The 17,098-nt window shown below is 40.7% G+C and overlaps 3 protein-coding genes across 3 annotated transcripts in view; 2 read left to right on the forward strand and 1 right to left on the reverse strand.

Moving 5' to 3' along the window:
- The first annotated feature begins 37 nt into the window (after window positions 1-37).
- Window positions 38-6,431, forward strand: pink1 (PTEN induced kinase 1). Its single transcript, XM_008293162.1, has 8 exons — window positions 38-490; window positions 2,148-2,420; window positions 2,556-2,659; window positions 2,757-2,939; window positions 3,072-3,235; window positions 3,343-3,470; window positions 3,942-4,172; window positions 5,019-6,431. The coding sequence occupies exons 1-8, from the start codon at window positions 134-136 to the stop codon at window positions 5,295-5,297; spliced, it is 1,719 nt and encodes a 572-aa protein (XP_008291384.1). The 5' UTR covers window positions 38-133; the 3' UTR covers window positions 5,298-6,431.
- Window positions 6,432-6,757: 326 nt separating this feature from the next.
- LOC103365678 (tubulin alpha-1B chain) lies at window positions 6,758-9,481 on the reverse strand. Its single transcript, XM_008293174.1, has 4 exons — window positions 9,399-9,481; window positions 8,221-8,443; window positions 7,983-8,131; window positions 6,758-7,886 (listed from the first exon to the last, which is right to left on the reverse strand). Exons 1-4 carry the CDS (start codon window positions 9,399-9,401, stop codon window positions 6,906-6,908), a joined length of 1,356 nt encoding a protein of 451 aa, XP_008291396.1. The 5' UTR covers window positions 9,402-9,481; the 3' UTR covers window positions 6,758-6,905.
- A 4,451-nt stretch (window positions 9,482-13,932) lies between these two features.
- The window catches only part of agmat (agmatinase (putative)), a 5,499-nt gene continuing 2,333 nt past the window's right edge, over window positions 13,933-17,098 (forward strand). The window contains exons 1-4 of the mRNA XM_008293184.1: window positions 13,933-14,274; window positions 15,565-15,767; window positions 15,971-16,019; window positions 16,893-17,088. Of these exons, the coding sequence (XP_008291406.1) occupies window positions 13,973-14,274; window positions 15,565-15,767; window positions 15,971-16,019; window positions 16,893-17,088 (750 nt within the window). The 5' untranslated portion in view covers window positions 13,933-13,972. The remainder of the gene's footprint in view (window positions 14,275-15,564; window positions 15,768-15,970; window positions 16,020-16,892; window positions 17,089-17,098) is intronic.

Consider the following 17,098-nt stretch of genomic DNA (forward strand, 5'->3'; position numbering starts at 1 on the left):
AAGAATTTTCGCGCATGCGCATTATCAATTGGTTTGTTTACATCACAGTGTCCTTGCGAGAGCTAGTTGTGGGTAAAGGCTAACACACAAACGGGACCTCTATAGCAGCTTAAGTTACCTTTCTCGGTAAGTTATGTCTGTGAAACACGCCATTAGCCGGGGGCTCGAGTTGGGCCGGTCGGTCTTTCAGATGGGGCTCCTCAAGTCAGGTGGCCGAGTCGCAGCGAAGCTCCGAGCTGACCGTTTCCGTGTAGGCCCGTCGGTCCGCACCGTTCAGCCTCAGGCTTTCCTGCCGTCTCGGTACCGCTATTACCGCACCTCTCTGAAGGGCCTGGCAGCCCAGCTTCAGTCCGCTGGCTTTAGGAGGAGGTTTACCGGCTCGTCCCCGCGTAACAGGGCCGTGTTTTTGGCTTTCGGCCTCGGTGTGGGTCTCATCGAACAGCAGCTGGAGGATGACAGGAAGACTGCAGCGACATGCCAGGAGATCCAGGTATGGAATCAGGAGAAAAGTATCACACATACATGTCTGTGAAGATTCTCAGTCATCCAGGTCACGGTTATTCTCGTAGTTTAATCGTAACTACTCCCAGCTTGTCAGTTAGGACTGGTGAAGAGGTAAAACGTCTTCAAGAAACTCGAACAAGTCCAGTAATTACGATTAAACTTCGAGAATATCCATTCATTATCTATACACCTCTTAATCCTCATTAGGGTCACGGGGGGGCTGGAGTCTATCCCAGCTGACTCAGGGTGAAGGCAGGGGACACCCTGGACAGGTCACCAGTCTATCACAGGGTACACTTAGAGACAGACAACCAAGCACACTCACATTCACACCTACGGACAATTTAGAATCACCAATTAACCTCAACATGTTTTTGGAATGTGTGGGAGGAAGCCGGAGAACCCGGAGAGAACCCACACTGCTGGGAGAACATACAAACTCCACGCAGAAAGATCCCGGTGCCTCCACCGGGACACGAACCGGCGACCTTCTAGCTGCGAGGCAACAGTGCTTGCAGCCCCACTACGAGAATATCATACATATAATGTTGAGGCATTTAAAAATGTCACATTTATGCTACCTATGCTGAGCTACATGATACATAGCTATTAGTTATTTTGCGAATCAAGATTTTACATACAAACCAAATGACAAACTTATAAAAATAACTACAAGCAAAATATCAATGATGTCTATTTTTGATTCTAACTCAGTTTAGCTAAAAGTACTTCTGCACTTGGTGCTTGTGTAGCAATTTAATTCTAATGTAAGACATTAAGACACTTCACATAGGATGTTTAGAGTTTATATTACGCATATTGTACATTTTGCATTTTATGTTTTCTTATTGTTGTTTTTGCTTTTTTTAAAAAATCAGTATTTATGGTGGTGGTATCTTTACTCTTTGTGCTGTAATAACCCCTCAGGGATTAATAAAGTATTTCTATTCTGTCCTCTTCTATTTCTCATATGAAGTAATTTACTTTGTTGTCCAACTGCTTTTACTTGTGTAAAATACTTAAGTGTTTGTTCCACCACTGACCGTCTGCTTATGGTGTGGTGTTGTGATGATACCAAGACTTAAATACAACCTTTTTGCGCTAATGTGTCAGTTTCCCTCATATTATTAGTTGGATGGAGCCTGTGTAGTAATTGCAAGTGACTGTGGTTATGCTTGAAAGAGGTTACAGTACATTATGTTTATATATAACATATATATAACAGTTACATATATAGCTTGTTGTAATGTTTAAGAAATATCTATCTATAGAGCTTAATCAGAATAAAATAGGGATTTTGACCATCTTTATGAACCAAATGACATTTTGGGAAACACCAGTGTGTGTTGGTATTAGTCACATAATGCCAAACATACGCTAATTATACTCACAACTTAGTGTACCTTTCTTTTTTTTCTTTTTTTTTTGTTTGCATTTGACCTTTCATTCCAAGCAGTGCTTTTGTTTACTCAAGTATGACTTATATATTTTTTTTTCTTTTGTCATGGTTTAAAAATTTGAGCACAGATTGCAGATACTTTTCTTTAACTGAACCTGTTATTGTTTCTCTGGCTTTAGGATGGGATGGGATGTGCATACAGCAACTTTAAGGTATCTTAAATATTATCTCTTCCAATCTGCAGGCTGTATTCAGAAAGAAAAGATTCCAGGGCCCACTCAAGCCGTTCATCTCTGGGTATAAACTGGAGGACTACTTCATAGGGAACCAGATCGGGAAAGGGTCCAATGCGGCTGTGTACGAGGCTGCAGCTCAGTTTGCCCCCCCAACGGAGACTGACAGAAAGTCCCTGGTGCAAATGAGAGATGATGAAGAGGAAAGTCAGACGACTCGATCACTGACATGCTGCTCACTGAGAAACTTCCCTCTGGCTATCAAGATGATGTGGAACTTTGGGGTGGGTAATTTACAACAGATTTAATTACAGATAATTCATTAACTAATATAGTTATTAACCCTTAGTGGAAAAGCAAACAGAAGACAAGCCCACATCAGTACTGACAGATATTTTGTTTATGCTGTTTGCTTGCAGGCGGGATCATCAAGTGAGGCAATATTAAAATCCATGTCTCAGGAGCTGGTGCCTGCAGGCCCTCTTGCCTTAAAGCAGGACAAAGAACAAATTGCTCTGGATGGGTAAATATTATGTCCTCAGTACTTTCAGTCCTGTCCTTCAGTATTGACACAAGGATAGAAACATGCTCATGAATTGCTGTGATCTCTTTACATCCAGACATTTTGGTGTCCTGCCCAAAAGAGTGTCAGCACACCCGAATGTGATTAGAGTGTACCGGGCTTTCACAGCAGACGTCCCATTGCTACCGGGTGCCCAGGAAGAGTATCCAGATGTGCTACCAGCCAGACTGAACCCTGCCGGCCTGGGCAACAACCGCACTCTTTTCCTGGTCATGAAGAAGTAAGACCTGCCATCTTTCACCCTGGATGGGAATTAGAATGCTTTATGAAGGCATCCGCTTCAGACTTTACAATGTTTTTCACAGTTCGTAGCTATAACTACAGATAAAACCTGTCTTTTTCTGTCTCATAGCTATCCCTGCACGCTGCGACAGTACCTGGAAGTTTCCACACCAGGCCGCAGGCAGGGCTCCCTGATGGTCCTGCAGCTCCTCGAAGGGGTCGACCACCTGTGCAGACAGGGTGTTGCTCACAGGGATCTCAAATCGGACAACGTGCTGCTGGAGTTCGACTCAGGTCAGAGAAACATTCGCTCAGCAGAACAGTTGAAACACAAATATTAATTACGTCAAGTTGAGCTTTGTTTCTATCATTTGTGGTAATATGATTTTGCTTTTATTCAGATGGTTGCCCTCGTTTAGTGATTTCTGACTTTGGCTGCTGTCTGGCCCAGAATGACTCTAATCTGCAGCTGCCCTTCAACAGTGTCTGGGTCAGCAGAGGGGGAAATGCCTCCCTTATGGCTCCTGAGGTAGGCTTGAATAGTTCTTTATTGTAATTAAGTAGTCAGCAGTCGCTGATCCATCTGTTTTGGGCCACTGTTACATCTTGCACTTGTTTAAATGTCAGGAATGAAGCATGCATTTAGCAGGGGGAGATGGTAAAAGAAGATGCATGCTATGGCCTTCTGGCAGTAAGATGTCTATACACATAGACAGAAACATCATATAACACAGTTAAAACTTTGATATGACCAATCCGCATGGACAATATGTCCCTCAGTATAGTATACACAAGAATAATACGTTGAAACAGAATTACCCCCTACACTGGATATAACCAGACGTGGTTTGCTCAAATTACATTATACATTAAATTACATTATAGTGTAGTAGCCGAACTGTATGTTTATATTGTGCTAAATGCAGTTTGACACAAATAAAATTTCTCATTTAAACACAACTGACCACACTTTTAAATACCACCAATTTTCTGCCATTAGGTGACCACTGCAGTTCCGGGATGTGGTGCGGTGATTGACTACAGCAAGGCTGATGCCTGGGCTGTGGGTGCAATTTCCTATGAGATATTCGGACAGCAAAACCCATTCTATCGAGCAGGGGGGCTGGAAAGCAGGAATTACCAGGAGAAGCAGCTCCCTTCTCTGCCCTCTGGTGTTCCAGCTGATGTGCAGTTGGTGATACGATTACTCCTCAGGAGGAACCCAGGCAAGGTACAGCAGGAGTTGTGAGGGATTTGTCTGTTCATGATTGATGTGATTGAACAGGGTGTCTACAGATACAACAACACTCTTGAAGTAACATTCTTTTATCATTCAATTCAAACATTGTGATTATAAAGTGTCATCAAATTGGAGTACTTTCAGTCTTGTTTTTTCTTGTAAATTAGGTCAGTTATACATGAATTAGACATGAATCACGTTAAATGGTTGTAAAAATAACCTGTACCAGTTGACTTTTTTGGCCACTTGGAGTCTGTGCAATAGTTTTTACTTAAAACTAGGAACATGCTGTATTTTTATGTAGTGTACAATGATTGGGTCTGGTAATGTTGTGTACATAGTGGAAGACTAGTGCTTTGGAGTTTACCTAATGAAGCATGCCACAGTCTCCACCAAATCCTGAGCTTCTTTAGCCCCTAAATGTTCCACGATGTGGCCAAGTGGCATCAAGGGTCATCGGAGCTTTTTAATGAAAGTGAACAAAAACAGTGATATTGTAGGCTGTAAAAGAGAAATGAGTCAAATAATGAAAATACTTAAAGCCTTGGAGGGATTAACAGTGTATGAATTCATTTTCTGTGGGTTCCTAGAAGCAGCTCCTGTTACATTGCACATAGTTATTTTTGCCAATTTCCTGATAAAATACAGATTAGAACAGCTTTAAATATAATTGATTTTGCACTCATTCGCGTATTAGTGATTAAGCAGTCATAGATATGTGTATCCTCTTGTTTTAAATGAATGTGATCATGTTTGTTTTGTCCAGTGGCTCACTGTAATGACTGACCATCATTAACTGATAGCACCCTACTCATCTATGTTATTCTTACTCTGCAGCGCCCCAGTGCCCGTGTGGCAGCTAACATGCTACATCTCAGCCTCTGGGGTCGGAGGGCCCTGGCCAATCAGGACAGCGCTGGCATGAGGAAGCTGGCTGATTGGTTGCTGTGCCAGTCTGCTGTGGTTCTTCTGAAGGGATGCAGCGGACCCAGTGGGAACAAGGTGGAGGCGGAGCTTCAGAGGAGCTTCCTGTCCAACCTGGACCTGGAGGACCTACGCACTGCTGTAGGCTTCCTCCTCTATGGGCGGGAACAGGCCTGCATACTGTCTGCATAGATTCACTCAGATGCATAACTTAGAGTGTGGTTAAACTGGGAGCCTATAGAGTTAAGTCTTGCTTTAATATTCACTCAGACATCTCTAGTTGTAGTGTTTGTAGACTTATCCAGAACACCTAATGGATGTGTAGTGGAGCAAAACCCCAGCACTCTTATACTGTTACGTGACATCTCTGCATTTATTGTGAAATGGTACAATTCACCCTTTTGATGCGTCTACCTCTCCCAAAACTGTGTTGTTCTATGCTCCCAAGGTGTTGATTTGCATTTCCCACAATAAGTTTTCACAAATTAGTGAATTTGTTTCACTTAGCATCTCTACTATACTAGCAGAAGTTCAAAATGCAGCATGTCTCATTAATGTATTGCATGTAGGACTATTGAGGCTTCTGCTGGTGTAGGAATCACCTTAGCATCCCTGTATTAAGAATTTTTTTAAAATCGCGTTGTTAGTAGTAACGGCTGCTGGTAATTCTGTGGAGAATGGAGTGGACAGTGGATGCATTATTTTTTTTAAGCTCTGATGCACTTTTAAGATGTTTGCAAGGCAAAGCCCCGCACTCACATTTATTTTTACAACTGTGCAGAAGTTTTGTACTGATGAAAGTGGAGGCCAATGCAGATATTTTAGATTCAACTGAAACAATATATTGTACTAGACTCTACTGTGTAGGGTTGCCAATGGGTGTCTGTCTAGGTTAGCAGCCACTACATTTATCCTGCACACTTAATTCATGGAACATCTCTCTAAAATGTTAGTACATAACAAGCACAATGATCTTGGGTAAGTCATGCAGAGTGGCCCATTTCTGTTTGCACTTTATGTCCATGTTTGCACATGCTCAGATCTGTCAGTGTGGCTTTCTGATTTTTGTTTTGTTGCCAGCTTATATATGATACCTAATAGGCGGTAAACTGAATGTAGGAACTTAACCATTCACACTACACTATGATTTGCTATCAACTAGTTAAGTCTACAATGTGCTTCCTGAAATATCACAAAATTGTGTGAATAGTTGGAGGTGCAAGATAAGGAGTGTGTAAATGGTTTCATACAAAAGATTTAGAGAAATATTTTGGATATATGTAGATTTTTTGGGTGTGTTTGAGAATAAAAGGGTCTGAAAGAGCACTGAATGTCTTTTCACTCATTAGTAGACTTATTCTAAACTGACTAAAGGTGTGTCAGACCAGTGGTTCTACAATGAAATTACAAGGATTTTGTCTGTCTTAACACTGTTTTTAAACGTACATGTCCTTGCAGGCTGATCCTGAATGCCTTTGTCTTTAAGTTCTGTAGCTGATCTCCTATGGAATTTTTCACTGGGTTTAAGACAAACATAAAGCAGCTCCATAGAAATAGTAAACACGCAAACAATATTTATCACCTGCAACTAGCAGTTGTGAGTATTCACTAAAAATTAAAATAGAGCAGGTTTGAAAAATAACACAAACAACTTCACATTACAGGAACTTTATTTAAGACAGAGCCAAACTGGCAATTTTTACTCTGAACACACTCAAACTGGTAATTAACAAACATTTCTGTTTGGAATGTATTTAGGAACACACTGGAGTTTCCTGGCTAACGCCCTCCTATACTCGTTTAATACTCCTCTCCTTCCTCCTCTCCCTCACCCTCAATGGAGTCAACTCCAACCTCCTCGTAATCCTTCTCCAGAGCTGCCATATCCTCTCTGGCCTCAGAGAACTCTCCCTCCTCCATACCCTCACCTACATACCAGTGAACAAAGGCACGCTTAGCGTACATCAGGTCAAACTTGTGATCGAGCCGAGCCCAGGCCTCTGCAATAGCAGTGGTGTTGCTCAGCATGCACACAGCCCTCTGGACCTTGGCCAGATCTCCACCAGGAACCACGGTGGGCGGCTGGTAGTTGATGCCAACCTTGAAACCAGTGGGGCACCAGTCCACAAACTGGATGGAGCGCTTGGTTTTGATTGTGGCAATGGCAGCATTGACATCTTTGGGTACCACATCGCCACGGTACAAGAGGCAGCAGGCCATGTATTTGCCGTGGCGAGGGTCACACTTCACCATCTGATTGGCCGGCTCAAAGCAGGCGTTTGTGATCTCAGCCACTGAGAGCTGCTCATGGTAGGCTTTCTCAGCAGAGATGACAGGGGCGTAGGTGGCCAGGGGGAAGTGGATACGGGGATATGGCACCAAGTTGGTCTGGAACTCAGTCAGATCAACATTAAGGGCGCCATCGAAACGAAGAGAAGCAGTGATGGAGGACACAATCTGACTGATCAGCCTGTTCAAGTTGGTGTAAGTGGGACGCTCGATGTCGAGGTTCCTGCGACAGATATCGTAAATGGCCTCGTTATCCACCATGAAGGCACAGTCGGAGTGCTCCAGGGTGGTGTGGGTGGTCAGGATGGAGTTGTAGGGCTCCACCACAGCAGTGGAAACCTGGGGGGCTGGGTAGATGGAGAACTCGAGCTTGGACTTCTTGCCATAGTCAACAGAGAGACGCTCCATCAGCAGGGAGGTGAAACCAGAGCCAGTGCCTCCACCAAAGCTGTGGAACACCAGGAAGCCCTGAAGGCCAGTGCACTGGTCAGCCTGAGGACAGAGAGGGAGAGACAGCAACCAGGTATGAAACATAGTTATGTGAGTTAGTTTGCTATTCTGTGCATCTTCTGTTCTGAATTTACCCACCAGTTTGCGGATCCTGTCCAGAACCAGATCGATGATCTCTTTACCGATGGTGTAGTGTCCACGGGCATAGTTGTTGGCTGCATCCTCCTTGCCAGTGATCAGCTGCTCAGGGTGGAACAGCTGGCGATAGGTCCCAGTGCGCACCTCATCTAAGGAGGCAGATTTAATCAGCAATGATGCAAGAATCTGATTAAATTAAATCAGTAGGCAACTGTGATGTCTATTTCGTTGAGTTTACCAATGACGGTGGGCTCCAGGTCCACAAACACAGCCCTGGGGACGTGTTTTCCAGCTCCAGTCTCACTGAAGAAGGTGTTGAAGGAATCGTCTCCTCCGCCGATGGCTTTGTCACTGGGCATCTGTCCATCAGGCTGGATCCCGTGTTCCAAGCAGTAAAGCTCCCAGCAGGCATTGCCAATCTGGACACCAGCCTGACCAACGTGGATGGAAATGCACTCACGCTGGGGGGAAGAGAAAGAAGATTTGGATTAAAAATAAGTTGAGTCTTGTGCTTGTGATGAGGAGAGGAGGAGATTTCTAGAGCAGTTGCTGCTAATTAAAAAGGAGGAATTGGAGACATTTGTCAAGGTTACAATTAAAACCATGCAACTGTGGCACTATTTTATTATTTTTTTAAATAAAATAAATGTGTCTCCCCTCCTTGCATGAAAAACCTTGATTATAACGACACTGTGTAATTCCTATGATAATGAATGAGGTCATTTATTCTAGAGAAGCCTGAGCATTTTGGTGCTGCGACACAAAACTGTCTATTGCGTATAGGATTACTGTAGAGAGAGGGGGATTATCTAGGTCAGACACATTGCAGTGGGCTGTCTCTTTAAAAAGCCACATTCAGATTCTCCTCTGAGGTTTTGTGCAATAGAATTTGATTTTATTATATATTTTACAGCATCTAAATATAGATGCGTTAGGTGGCTTATAATTCAATGGCACACAGATATAGTGGGATTTATTATTTGATATGAGATTAACACAACATCATCACAAAATCATCTGTGGACAATAAATAGATGTAACATACATTTATATAACTGCTGCGTAAAGGGGCCAGAAAATCAGGTTGACGAACTGGCAATGCATGGTCAGGCAAAGTTATCTAAGCTGATTTATACCAGTTACGTGGGAAGAGGATTAGGCGTTTTCCAGTGCAGGAATGCATTGCTTTACCTAGGTGCAAATCTAACGAATTTTCGAGGTCTCGCATCATTTAAATTGACAATTAAACGATTTCTAGTCATAACGGGCTGCAGGATAAAGCAAGACAAGCGAGCGCATCGTTGGAGACGCCTCACAACAGCGACCTACTTTCCGTATCAGCGGCCATAAATTAGAATTTCAATGCAATTCATGTGCAAATAATATGATAGAAATCAACGTTAAAATCGTACTTACCATGATGGCTCGTCGATATTATGTAATGTAATGCGACAAGTCTGAGGAGCGTTTGCGTCCGAGGTGCGCGGTGGCTGAAGCTGCTCTGATGACGCGCAGGTGAAGTGCGCAAACTGAAAACCCTCCTCCGTCTGTTGCAACACCACCACAACCGTTCCCCATTTGTGTATCCAAGCAACACGAAATCATAAGACCCTCACACCCCTCTTGTGCCTCGATTGGAAAATGGAAGAATTTGGTGCAGGGATGCACAAACTTAACTGAAGATGCCACTAATTCAAAAGTGGCAGAAGGGAAAAAATGATTTAATGCATGTTAATTCATACAATAAACTCTGTTGTCCAAATTTTACCAGCTATGCTTACTGTATTTACACTTAAAAAAGGGAAACTAACTCCCTGTTACATTTACTAAAGTGCAACTTTGTATAATATAATTGTATTTAAGATGAGCATCATTAAATATTGTATTAACAAAATATTCAACAATTTAACATCAGATTATTTCATGTTGAGATTTTAAAAAATCTGTCATTGTAGGTTATATACAGTCTGCACATAAGCACAAAAATAAGATTAATAAACTAATAAATTATATTGACGTAGCACATTTCTTTCTACAACAAGTGCATTAAGCTGATCCAACAGAATCCCTAGAATAATTCCCATAATTGAATTAAATTCACTCAAAAGAGTTTGTTAGTAGACAGTCAAATATTATTGTTTACATCAAATCAATTAATCCTGGAACACATGGCTTGCTTGCCTTAATAGGTTTCTTTCAGCATCGAGCAATTGTGTTGGGCCGGCATCATTTATTTGGGTTAAATCACCCTAATGTACTGATGTAACTTCGAGGACTGTCAAATGAGTTGTGTTGATCCGCGGCCCTGTGACAGGGCTACTGGTCCAGCTCTCCGTTTCTAGGGTTAGGTTCTATCCGCCTACAGGCCCTTGACCTACTAGGATTCTGTAAAACTGCTTAAGCTGGTGTCAAGGAAACTCGCCTAGCTACTAACTGCCTTAATCCAAATGCCTACCCCGTTTCTTCTAATAGTTGACCCAACTAAGTAGCCTCAGTAGTCATACCAGACACACTGATGGCAGCTTTCCTCTTAAATGGATCGAGCACTTGGTAGTTGCTCAGCTAAAATGTATACGTTTGGGACAACGAACCCCAGGGATATGTTTAAAAATATTATTTTACTCATGACTTCGAATAACCTTTAAGAACCATGAAAAGGATCTCATGCACATAATTGACTGACTTTTCACTACCATCAGATACTGTGAATAATCCAATAAAATTTCAAAACAAATAATCTTTAAATGCAGGATTAAATATTTATCTCAAACCTTTAGCAGGGGCAAAGCAACAGCTCTTGATTATTCATTCAAATATTTTGAAATATGATTTAATCAATTGATTCGAGATGAAAAATTATAAAACTGAATTTTTCTAAAATAGAAACCTAATAAGTAATTTAGGGAGGGAGAGAGTCAGACAGCTAGGCCCATGCTGGCCAACTCAGCCCTGTTTAGACCTACGTCTGGAGGAGTCCTTTTCCAGTGATGCAGCAACCCAGTACAGTCCTGATAAAACCCTCCTGAATCAGGGGGAGATGAGATGTCTTGACTCTGTTTAGATCTGCAGTCCTTTTGCATCCATTAGGGGAAGGAAAAGAATACTTCTTCATGCAAAACACAGAAAGGGGTTCTGCTGCTCCTCTTGAGTAGAATTTGCAGACCCACCAGGACTTCTTCAATCAGTAGAAGAGAGTTCAACTCCAATGATGTCCTGTGAAGAACTCCGCCATCTCCATCGCGAGCGGTCTCCATGAGCAGTCTCCACGAACTCCGTCTGAAGTCTCTTTGTCATGCCTTTTAATACTGTTGTCGCTCCCATAGCTCTTAAATCACACACAACTCTCCCCCTCCACGCACATACTTCCATTACACAATTTATCCTTAGCACATACCTCTGATTATGCATACACATTTCTAATAGACGCTTCACCTTTAGCCCACACACCTGATGAGTTTGTCATTAGCTTAGCATCTGATCACTTGTTTGATAACAGCAAAGAGCACAGTTTGGCAATCACAGGATACATGCTGGTTAAAAGAGGAACCATTAACTGCTTTATCAATTAGTTCATTCTGCCAAGGTGGACAGTGGCCTCATATGACATGTCCAAACATGAGCTGTTTTAAAGACACTAACCTTTCTTGCTCTCTTGATATTTTCCCCTCTTCTCTCATCTTTAACTATGCAGCTTTAATTCAATGGTTAGACTAAATCACCTTTAATTCATTGCAGTGTGAAAATAACCATTTCATATTTAAACAATCACCAGATTACAGCATTTCTTATCATAGAGTCTTTTATATTGCTTACGCCGGGCCAGTGTTCTTTGTTAGTGGCTGCTTCTGGGATCTCAATCCTGGGCCTCACACCTAGCCCTTGGAATTATTTGAGTCAACTCTAATAAATGACGTTGCCTTAATTTTTTTGTTGAGGCCATTATTTTTCAGAGTGTAGTTTTAGCTGGAGGTATTTAACAAAAGGGCAACCAAACCTAAAGTTCTCATAGAGTCATTACAGTGTTTTGGTTTGCTTTTTTAAAAATCTTTTATTTTTTTATTAGAATTGTGGCTACTTGTTAAGTCATCGGTTTCCTTCCCCTCAAAAGTCATCAGCTCAGAGTGATTTGATCAGGTCCAAAACCCAGTTATACAGAGTTTACTGTCACAAAATATGTGGAAACCAGAAACTATTCAAATGTGACTTTTTGAAATCAAAGAATTTTTTTATAGATTTTCCTCTGAAATTACTCAAAATGAGCAAAATAGTTATAAATTATTTTTCTATTGATGGACTAATTAATCGTTGCTGCTAATCATTGCTGGTCTAATGTACACTTTGCATCAGAGGAAGACAAAAGGATTTCTTTAAGAAATGTATTAAAATGAATAATGAATGTGAAACATCACAAATAAATTGATAACGTTTTAATACTTTTATTCTTTTTGGCAGCTTTCTTGTAGTTGACTCTAATATATTAAATATTGTCAATAAAACATCTGAACAGTTACAAAGCTATAGATTTAGTAAGTACTTTTAAAGACTGATTTTATAATCAGGTGTCTGTACCTCCACAGCAGTTTATAAAGTACCATTTACTTATCTTACTTTATTAGTGACAAAATATACTGGAGGTAAAGGCAACTGTGTTTCAGTGAATCTTAGCTGCATGTTTATGCAAATGAAAATAGCAAAATGACATATCACATAAAATACAGTCAGAAAAAGTATAAAAGCTTTTGTAATCAGAGACCAGTTATGTACAGTTGTTAAACAATATTTTACTTCACAGAGATCTGGAGGCAGAAACAGAGTTTGTGGTGTGACTGAAAACTCGTTAACAAACACACTGTTAGAATCGTATAAAAGCCAGTGTTTGAAAGTTTGGCACTGTAAAGGTTAAAAATTCTCACAGTAAGTCTGTTTGGATTTATTAAGTCAGAATTATAAGAATGACTGTCAACAATTTTACTTAGTGTCAAATCTTCACCTTTTAACTCATAAATGTAACCTTGTAATTCAAAACTTTGATTTACTACATTTAAACCAGACTTCACAGTGTGCTACAGCTGCTACTCTGAATCAGAAAACTAGACTAGATTAACTGGTAATCCTACATTGTCTGTAGGTGTGAACGTGAGTGTGCTTGGTTGTCTGTCTCTGTGTGTTGGCCGTGTGAGGGACTGGCAAGGGTCAAGGTCACTCTAAGTCAGCTGGGATTAGGCTCCAAACCCCCCCTACCCACCAGAGGATGGACTTAGTTGGAGTATTTTTTTCATCCATTATCTATACATCGCTAAATCCTCACGAGGGTCGCGGGGGGCTGGAGCCTTACTGTATTCATTTATTTGTTAAAATCTAGTACAATGCTTTTTATGCACATGGGTATAATTTCTTTTTAAATAGTGTTTTTTCATCTAGCTCAGGTGAACTCAGTGGAAGTTATCTATCTGCTTTTGCATTTTCCCACCATGCACAAGTCAATCTAGACTTATATCATTATTTTTAATGACTGAGTCCAAATTCTGATTGAGGTTAAAAAAATCAACTTCAGACTCAGAATCACAACAGACTGGATTGGACTCTCATTTTATGTTGTATTCATGCTGAATGTTGGTCTTCTTGTTGACATGGTGTGTGGTTCCACAGCTGCCCCGCCTTCCTGATTTTTGGACTCATGGTGCCTTCAGGCTCACAATCGGGTCGTAACTTTTAAAACCAAATGCCCGACAAAAGGAAAGTAAATAAATGTATCCCGACCACCTGATTAGTTGTGTGCTGTGCAAAATGTATGTGCTGCATTTAACACCATTTAGGGATTTAATCACAAATTAAATGTTTAATTAGATATGAAACACTCTGACGGGTTTGCTGCCATCACGATGCGGAATCAAATATTACGAGCTTCCAAAGTGGCACTAAGGTATCCGCTGAAGGTTTATTTCTCCCCAGCTGACACAGCTTCATATCACAGTCTGCAAGCTGACAGCATGTTCGCAGTTTGGAGGAAGCTGAGTTTAAGTCGCGCTGTTGCTGCAGCCGACTTGTTCTCCTCTTTACCTGCAAGACAAACTTTGTTTCTGCGCAGCGACACACGGAGTCTGTGCGTAACGGCCAGCAGAAAGAGTTCAGGGAAACGCTACAATGTGCCAACGAGCGCCGAGTTCGTGGCCCGGGTGTCGGGGATCCCCACCATGGCCAAGCTGCCACACCAGGAAACCGCAGACGGACTCGACGCGGCGTTTATCGGAGTCCCGATTGACACCGGGACGTCGAACCGACCTGGAGCCAGGTGGAGTGCTTCTCTGCAGCTGCTGCTCCACAGTGTGGGCTCGTAGCAGCTGACCACAATAATCACACACTGTGTACTGATTGTATGCTGCAGCACAGAGTCACGTTGTTGTAGCACCACAACAGCTACTGTTTTCTCATTTGTACGGACAACTTGAACTGCACTCAAGTTTAGGCCTGTTCCGTTCTTTCATGTCAGTGGTCCTATCTTCACTGTAAAAAAACAAAAAAAAAAACAAACTTAGTTTATAAAAAAAGAGAAAAAGAAGAATATCTGGCAGCAAGGATGCCAGAAAGTACATGTACAATAGAATACAATAGATTACAAATATCTGTAACGCAATATGTATATATTTTTTTAAAGCAAAGCTAAACATAAATTTTAGAATTTTTAGATTTTATTTGCTATAAATCGAATTACCATTTGTAAAAATGCAGGGGCTGGAGGTTGAAACTGTCATTCCTCAATATAGATAATTTTTCTTTCTAATAATGGAAAAAATCTCTAAAATATGATTTAATTAAATTTTTTGCTATTTTAATTAAGTTTAATTTTTTTTTTTTTATGGATAACATGAATTAACACTTTTCCCCATGATTTTACTAGACATTATTTATAATTTAACAAACCAAGTAAAATCTGGAAAATAACACTTTAAAAATGACCGTTTAAAAAAAGTCTTTCTAATAATGGCACATTCCTGTCAAATAATTTAGATTCTTTTTTGTTATTGTGAATTTAAATGCAGTAAAAAAAAAAAAAAAGAAGAATGGGGGGAAAAATAATGATCAAATGTAAAAGAAAGAATTACCATGTGTTAAAACACAGATCTTTAATGTGGCTAGGCATTTTATTTTGTACCATTAACATGTGAATTAATGAATTTTCTTTTTGATTTTACTTGATACTATCTGTCAGTTAACAAAATGAGGAAAATCTGTAAAATAACAGAAAATTGTTCACAAATTTACAGTCAATCAGTTAATGGTGTTTTTTATTTATTTATTTTTATTTTTACAGTGTATATGTGCAGAAAAAAATCTAACATCAGTAAAAGCACAAAAAAGTAGAAGTCCTGCATTCTGAATTTTACTTTCACTGTGAAACAATAAATAAATAAATTCTGCTAAAAATGGTGTAACTGAGACCTAAAAGTACATTCTCAAGTAAAATATCTGTTTTGTACTCAAGCACTGGCACTTTGTTCATAATAAGAATCCAGACTGATCTACATTGATCTCAGCCTCAGACTGCAGAGCTGACATTTATTACCAGATATTCCCTCCACAGGTTTGGTCCGCGGCACATCAGAGTAGAGTCTGCCCTCCTGAGGGCTTACAACAGCGGCACCAGGGCAGCACCTTATGAGTCCCTCATGGTGGCGGATATTGGAGATGTGAACGTGAATATGTATGACCTGAAGGACACCTGCAAGCGCATCAGGGAGGCCTACAGAAAGATCGTGGCGACTGGCTGTATTCCGCTGACTATGGGTGAGCGTAACTCGAGGCAAAACAACGAGAAACATCCCCTAAAGAGTCGTGTTTACATAATTTATCCACACCGGTTCTCAAAGAGGGCAAATGAAAGGAAGCTCTGCAATATCGTTTTAATTATAAGCCTTGTAAAGAACCCTATAAACTGTAGAGAGTGCTTGATCAAAGGTCAGCTATTCAGGAAATGTTTGTGTCTGCAGGTGGCGATCACACAATTGCTTATCCAATCCTGCAAGCTGTTGCTGAGAAGTAAGTTTGACACAGATTCATTTTATCAGATGTTAAGATTACACCTGAACTAGGTCAGGCAAAGCTTCCTAGGTTTATTGATAAGTTTATTGATAAAAGATGCCTTTGTTTAGTTCAGTCTTATTCACATTTCCCTATGTTAGCTATCTTATTTTTATGTGCAGAATTAAAAATCAGTGGTTAAACATGAATAAAAGCACCAAAAATAATTTGCTATTGTAAGTATTATAAATCTTACATTCAGAATTCTAATTAGTAAAAGTCTAAACATTGCAACACCCAACTGTATTTTCATGCTGTCAAGGTAAACTTAATATTCTGCTTCATATTTTATCAACCTGTCATGTGCTTTATATGCAAATCTTAATAGAAATGATTCATGAAGTGGATGAAAAAGTACAATATTTACCCCTAAAATCTAGTCCACTAGCAGTACAAAGTATAAACGTAGTGAAGATGATTAAGCTACATAAATAAATTCGCAAGCAAAATACGGAAACATGTTTAGTTTGCTACCAAAAAAAGAGAAAAGCTGTAAATTCTAAAATTAAAAAGCATTTGTGATTGTTTGTGTCGTCTGTTGATTGACCAACAATGAACTGTGTGACTTAAAGTCCTACTCTAGCATATTAGTAAAATTCCTGCCATTGAGGTTTTAAAAGCTCCTCCAGAGTAACAGAGGACACTGTACAACTGTTTCTTGGCTAAATAGTTCACCTGACCAGCAGCTGTAATCATACTGGGTTCCTTTTTAATGCACGACTGCATTTTTAGTAGATGAATGCCTTCTGAAGTTAAACGTTATCTTCCCTGAACACTTTCATTTGCTGTCTCGTTAGCCCTCATTCAGTCAGCTCTGTAATAATTTGTCAGGTATGGTCCAGTGGGTTTGGTCCACGTGGATGCTCACGCTGACACCAGTGACGTGGTCTTGGGGGAGAAGATAGGCCACGGGACTCCATTCAGACGCTGTGTGGAGGAAGGGCTTCTGGACTGTAAGAGAGTCGTCCAGATCGGCCTGCGGGGGACCGGCTACTCTCCGGACTCATATGAATGGAGCCGAGCTCAGGTATTCTGCT

Source organism: Stegastes partitus, unplaced genomic scaffold (genome assembly GCF_000690725.1).
Source record: "Stegastes partitus isolate 25-593 unplaced genomic scaffold, Stegastes_partitus-1.0.2 Scaffold20, whole genome shotgun sequence".
NCBI lineage: Eukaryota > Metazoa > Chordata > Actinopteri > Pomacentridae > Stegastes > Stegastes partitus.